The 6,534-nt window shown below is 45.3% G+C and overlaps 1 protein-coding gene across 1 annotated transcript; it reads right to left on the bottom strand.

The window, feature by feature from the left end:
- Nucleotides 1–5,173: 5,173 nt before the first annotated feature.
- LOC149160094 (uncharacterized) lies at nt 5,174–6,052 on the bottom strand. The gene has a single exon (XM_089434510.1). The coding sequence runs from the start codon at nt 6,050–6,052 to the stop codon at nt 5,174–5,176; it is 879 nt and encodes a 292-aa protein (XP_089290636.1).
- Between the last annotated feature and the right edge of the window lie 482 nt (nt 6,053–6,534).

The following is a 6,534-nucleotide window of genomic DNA, read 5'->3' as shown; positions in this document are numbered from 1 at the left end:
TTTTTCTTTTGACAATTTTTTTATGGTTTACAAAATAATTTTTTATTTTTTATTTTTTCCATTTTTTATAAATATTTTGTTTTTACTATTTATTTGTTTATAATGTTTATTTCTTTTAGTTTTTTATTTCTTATCATTAATTTTGTTTTTCTTTTTACATTTTTATGATTGATTTGTTTTAATTTTTTACTTTTTTTTTCATCTTTTTTTTTTTTTATTTTATGTTTTGCTTGTAGTATATATTTTAATTTATGTTTTGTTATTTTTTTAAAACTTTTTTTGTTTTGTGTTTTTTCATTGTTTTAATTATTTTATGTTATTTTATTTTATGTTTTCTTTTTTTTTCTCGGTAAAGCTAGCTAATCTATTATATTATATACAGGTAAACATTACATGCAGAAAGACAGGCCATCCAGGGCCAACTCTGGCACCTTGGATAGCTTTGCTTGACACAGAATTCGCCCTCGCAGGGGCAGCACCTCCAGGATATACCAAAACTTATGACACAGAGTTGATCTCAGACAGTAATGAAACGGCCCGCGCAGGGGCTTCCAACAAAAAAACTCATAGTAGACCTTGCCATGACGCATAACAGACAGACACAAAATATGAAGAAGAACTGAAAGTATACAAACATAGAAATGTAGCATAGTCCAGATACCAGCCGAGACCTCTAACCTATACCAGACCCGAGAGAGAGAAAAGTAAGCCGGAGAGTGCCTCTGGGGATTAATCTTCAGGCTCTTCCTCAATGATGTAGCTCCAGCGTTGGCCTTCAGGGATGCCTTCCCACATTGCCATAGGATCCTTCGCTGTGGCCGGCAGTTCCTGCTCTGGAGGTCGGGGAGGGGCTTGCTGAAGCTCCTTCCCTGAATTGCCCTTTTCAATTGGTGGCTGCAGCACTGGACTTTCCTCACGATTGCCTTCTGGAAGTATCTCAACCGAAACCAGTTGCTTTCCATCTTCATTCCCCTCAGGAACCTTCGTAAAGAGAACTGAGATATGAGCGTTAATGCCTGCATTTTCCCGCGAGCTGCCCAGGGTGAAAACAACTGAGCCGAATGCTGGAAGCATGGACTCTCCTCCATTGGAGCTGCCGACCTCCAAGAACTAACTGGCTGGAATTGGTATGGCTCCCGCCCTCCTGTAGCAGTAGCAGCAGCAGCAGTGATGGTGTACATCCGCTGCAGGGGGCGTGAAGATGCACCACGCCCAGGTCCCCTCCTACTCGGCTGTCTTTCATGCAATCGCACCATATTTTCCGCGGCTCCTTCAACTTGCTCCAGGACCGAGCTAGTGGGATTGAAGTCTCTGCACTCACTGCCAATTGAGTGCAGTCCCTGAATTGATTCAAGGCAGAGCTCAACTTCCCATAAACCGTGCACAGGATTAGCAAGCAGGAAGCGAACTTCGCCTAAGTGAATGCCTTCACTCTTCGCATCAATTGCGCTCCATTTGCCCTCAGAATTTTGTTCCCACTTGAGGCATTATCCAGAGTCGAAATGGCTATTTGCGACAGCAGTGGCTGTGTTTTGAAGGAGAAGAGTGTCCACCGGACGAAATTCCTCCAGAGCCTGCACCACACAAACCTTACATTGCGTATGAGCCTGCAGTGATCTGTTACCCTTATAAATTCTTGCAACATTCCCTCGATAGGAGCTCTCCATAACTGCTCCCTGCAACAACAGCTCTTCACCTGGCGTAGCATTGAATGCCAAGAGCTCGGGCTGTTGATCTTCATACCTTGGCGGCTAGGTGCAATAACTGTTCTGTGTTAACACGGGGTGGCACATGCTGGGCATGTGGCCCGTCCCTGGCTGACGTGCTAACACCCGCATCCGGGGATTCAACATCTCTTTGGATGAGACTTTCACAGTCCTGAGCCTGTTGATTGCTTGGGATGATATCCAAATTACCTGATAGAAGGGTTTGGTTATTTTCTACCCCAATATTGGCTAGGAGATCAGCAATCTTGTTGCCTTCTCTTTTTGTGCGATGAAAGGAGAGGGCTCTGTGATTGCGCAGCTCATGAGCAATGTTATTTAGCCTTGCTTCTAGTCTCCAGCTATCAGCAACTTTCCTGGCTTGAGAGCCATTCTGAATGCGCGTGGCCATGTTGATGAGGATCTGGGAATCGCCTTCCACTATCAAGGGTTGAAGATTGAGTCTCCTGGCTAGCAAGAGCCCTTGCCAGAGTCCCTCCAGCTCCGCGGAATTATTGGAGTCCCACCCTATATTATCAAAGTAGATCTGTAGGGGGGTGCCTTCATGGTTTCGAAGAATACCTCCAAATCCTGCTGGTCCAGGATTGCCTTTGGAGGCCCCATCAAAGTTGAGTTTGTATGAGTTGGTAGGAAGGGCTGTCCAGCATCTATTATCCTTGATGTTGCAATTCATTGGCTGATGCATGGCAAACTCTTATGGCAGCTGCAGTTGCCAATTGTCGAGAATTGTTTTCTCATTATCTGTGGTAGGGAGATCCTCTTTTGTCCATGATCATAGCAGCATCGTTTCTCTGATATTTCCATGCAGTCTGCTCCAGATTTCTTCAATGGGAGAGATCTTGTTTTTAAATATGCGCATGTTTCTTTCCTTCCAAATGTTCCATAAGACTGTGCCCGAGATGATATTCCATAGGTGATTAAGGATCGCACAGTCATAGGGGCTTTTCGACCATTGTCGGATGGAATCAATGATGTCGTTGTCTCCTTTGCACCTTTTTTGGCATCTAAAGCTAACCTTTTCCCATAGCTGGTTGGCTAGCGAGCAGGTGTCCAGAAGGTGTTGCAAGGTTTCCTCGTTTTGAAAGCAATTGTGACATATCGAAGGGCCTTGAAAGTTGCGTCTCCTTAGTTTGTCCCAAGTGAGAATCTTTTTGTGTCCTACCATCCAGAGGAAGTGGGAGATTTTGGGCCATGCTTTGAAGCCCCAGATTTTACTCCAAAGAGGATCCGGCATAGTGGGAAAGTTGCCGATGAGATTGTAGGCTTTGGATGTGGAGTAGGATCCCTTAGGTTGATATCCCCATCTGAGTATATCATCGTTGTCCTCGTACCGAATGCTTCTTTTCCTTAACTCTTTCTCAAAATCTGCTACTTCCTGAGTATTTGTATTGCTGATTATTTGATTGCTCTGTCACCATTTTCTGAACCCATGCTCCGTCTCCTGCATCCAAAATTGATGGACTGTTGCCTGCTGCTGCTCCTGCCTGTTTGGAACCATCAATGGATGAAGAACACTCGAGAGTTTGGGCAGTTGGTTCCAGGCGTCAGTCCAGAATATAGCAATGTGACCATTCCTAATTTCCCAAAAGCTGTGTTGTTGAATGAGCTGGTGATGCTGTTTGGCTGCGTTCCAGATTAGCGACCCTTTGTCGGTGGGGGTAAATCTGATGAGCTCTTCTTAGGGCCTGTTGTTGGCATATTTGGCGGTCCATATTTTTGCCCACAGCTTATTTGGATTAGTCATCCATTGCCACCAGATCTTGGCGTTCATGATGGTGTTGTTGTACTCAGGATCTCTGAGTCCAATGCCTCCCTTGTCTTTGGGCATGCAGAAAGTGGTCCATTTTACTAGTGCCCACTTGCGATTAGTGGCTGAGCTACCCCACAGAAAGTCACGCTGCAGCTTCCTCAACCTTTTTAAAACCCACTTTGGTGCAGCTAGGATAGAAAAAAGGTAGAGAGGCATGGCTTGGAGGATAGACTTGATGAGCACCACCCGACTAGCTAGATTGAGAGAACGGTGAGTCCACAGATTGAGCTTTGAATCGAGTTTCTCTAGAAGATTACGCCAAGCGGGCTGCTTTATGGTTGAGGTAGTGAGGGGGGCTCCTAGATATTTGGAGGGGAGGGAGGCTGAGGGGAAGCCTAAAATGCGGGAAACAACAGATTTAACCGAAGGAGGGGTGTGGAAGAAGAAATTTTTTGACTTGGAGCAGTTGACGTGGGTGCCAGAGGCTTCAGAGAAATCGTTGAGCAGAGATTTTAAACAAGAGGCTTCCTCTACCGAGGGGTAGCCATAGAGCATGGTGTCATCAACAAATTGCTGATGAGAGGAGGCAGGGGAGTTGTGGATAGATATGCCTTTTAGCTGCTGAGAATGGAGGGCATGCTTGATGTGTCTACCAAGACCTTCAGCCATAAGAACAAAGAGGAAAGGGGAAAGGGGGTCCCCTTGTCTTATGCCTCGAGAGGGCTTGAAAGGGCGGGAGGGGATACCGTTTACAAGGATGGAAAAATGAGTGGAGGTGATAAGGCTCATGATCCAGCGAACCCACATGGAGCAAAAACCAAAAGCTTTCAACATGTGTTGTATATAAGACCAACTAAGCTTATCGAAGGCTTTAGAGAGATCCAATTTGAGTAACATACCTGCTTGTTTGGATTGTTTGAGCGAGTGAATGATCTCGCGCATGAGGAGAATGCCATCCATTATTTGTCTGCCTTCTACATATCCCGACTGCTCCGGAGAGATGAGCATGGGTAATAGAGGTTTTAACCTATTAGCAATGACTTTGGAGATGACTTTATAGATGACATTACAAAGAGCTATAGGCTTGAATTTGTCAGGTGTAATTGAGTTCTCCTCTTTGGGGATGAGAGTAATGAAGGTGGAGTTGAGGGAGGGGAGAAGCCAGCGCAGAGCCCTAGATTCCTCTACAATCTGCCAAACCTCCGGCTTAATCATATCCCAGAAAGAATGAAAAAACGTGGTTGTGAAACCATCTGGGCCCGGGGCCTCACTTTCTTTGAGCTGCACCATTGCCTCGTCTACTTCCTGGAGAAGAATAGGGCGCATGAGTAGCTCGTTGTGTTCCACTGTGACTAGTTTAGGTATATTGGCTGGTTATCTTTCCAATCGCCTGTTGCCGATCCACTGCTTGTTCTTGGTGTACCTGCTGGAAATGATTGAGGAGTATCTCTTCGATTTCCTCATGCTTCTTGACTTTTGCCCCCTCTTGGTTCTGAATGAAAGGAATATTATTATGCATCCTTCTATGCACCGTAGTTTTGTGGAAGAACTTAGTGTTGCGCTCCCCTTCCTTTAGCCACCTGACCCTTGACTTTTGCCTCCAGTAAATTTCCTCCTGCTTTCTCCTTTCTTCAAGCTGATTGTGAATATGTCGTTCCTGATCCAGGGTTGCCTCCGTGTGCCCTTCATTAATTATTTTCTATTGGAGGTCCCCCAGTTCCTGACTTAGCTCCTGTTGCGCCTTAAATATATTTCCAAAGGTCTCCCTATTCCATCTTTTTAGGTGACCTTTCAGAAATCGCAACTTCTGTTGAAGCTGATACATTTTTGATCCCTCTAGGGGGATGAAAGAGGCCCAGATGGTTCTGACGAAGTCCTTGAATGCGGGGTGTGTAAGCCAAAACCCCTTAAAATGGAAGGGTCCTTTTGTCCAATCCCCTGGTATCTGCCATTGCAGAGTGATCGGCCAGTGATCCGAACCAATATGAGCTAGTATTGCCGCCGAGAGATCACCTCCAAGATGCACCGCATTATCTGAGATCAGAAAGCGATCCAATTTAGAGGCGATCTGATGCTTGCCAATTCTGCGATTACTCCAGGTGAAGGTGCCATTACAGAACGGCATATCTATGAGAGAGGCATTTTGGATGAAGTTCTTGAAGCGATCAACTTCTGGTTCCAATCTGGTTCTCCCTCCCATCTTATCCTCTATTTTGGTTATCATGTTGAAGTCCCCTGCCACGATCCAAAGTGGATGTCGCCTATTTATGTTCAGCGCTTCTATAGTGTTAAGGAGCGTGATTTTACTTCCTGTATCTTGCAAAAAATAAACATTGGATAGGTTACCATGAATATTGGTACCTAGAATATGAAAGGCCGCCTGTATGAGGTGATGGGATGCATGAAAATCTATGAGAGTTACAGCTTGAGTGTTCCACGCTATAGCAAGCCCACCTGAGGCTCCCGAGGCATCTACAGCAACAGAACGGCACCCTGGCCAAGCTTTTGAGAGTATGCGCCCCAGCGTAACACTATTGCATTTAGTTTCCTGGAGGAAACACATCTGCGGTTTTTCCATCTTGATCATGTTTTTTAACATCCTGAGTTTTCCAGGGCTATTGAGCCCTCTTAAGTTCCAGGATACAAGCTTCATGGTTCAACTAGTTTGGGAGGGACTGTAGTACTTCGTCAACTTCGCATATCTACCTGAGTCCACCAGGATTTTCCCAATCTCTATTGTTCTCTGGAGATCTGTTTTCCTCCCTCTTTTTTTGGTATCCTTTGGACGCAGGCTGCCGTCCCAATGACTGCCCGGTTGTATACCTAGTTGGTGTTGGTGGTATGCTCTGGAGATGACCACTTCCAACTTTTCTAGTTCGGTCTCAGAGATGGATTCATATGCTTTTTTTTTGCAAGCTAGTTCTAGTTCTAACATGTCCAGACCATGTAGATCTATGCTTTCTGGCTCTTCCTCCATTTTCTGCACTTGATTGCTTTCCTCTTGATTAGTCTCTGAGTCCCGTGGGAGGTCTGCCTTACCATCCACCTCCATTTCCTTTG

Source organism: Pinus tabuliformis, chromosome 5_2 (assembly GCF_031772625.1).
Source record: "Pinus tabuliformis cultivar Carrire ecotype Pingquan chromosome 5_2, CPIR1, whole genome shotgun sequence".
NCBI lineage: Eukaryota > Viridiplantae > Streptophyta > Pinopsida > Pinales > Pinaceae > Pinus > Pinus tabuliformis.
This window is presented reverse-complemented; position numbering and strand designations above follow the sequence as displayed.

Coding starts and splice junctions, on each gene's coding strand:
- LOC149160094 (XM_089434510.1), bottom strand. CDS start 6,052: ATGGAAAAACCGCAGATGTGTTTCCTCCAGGAAACTAAATGCAATAGT.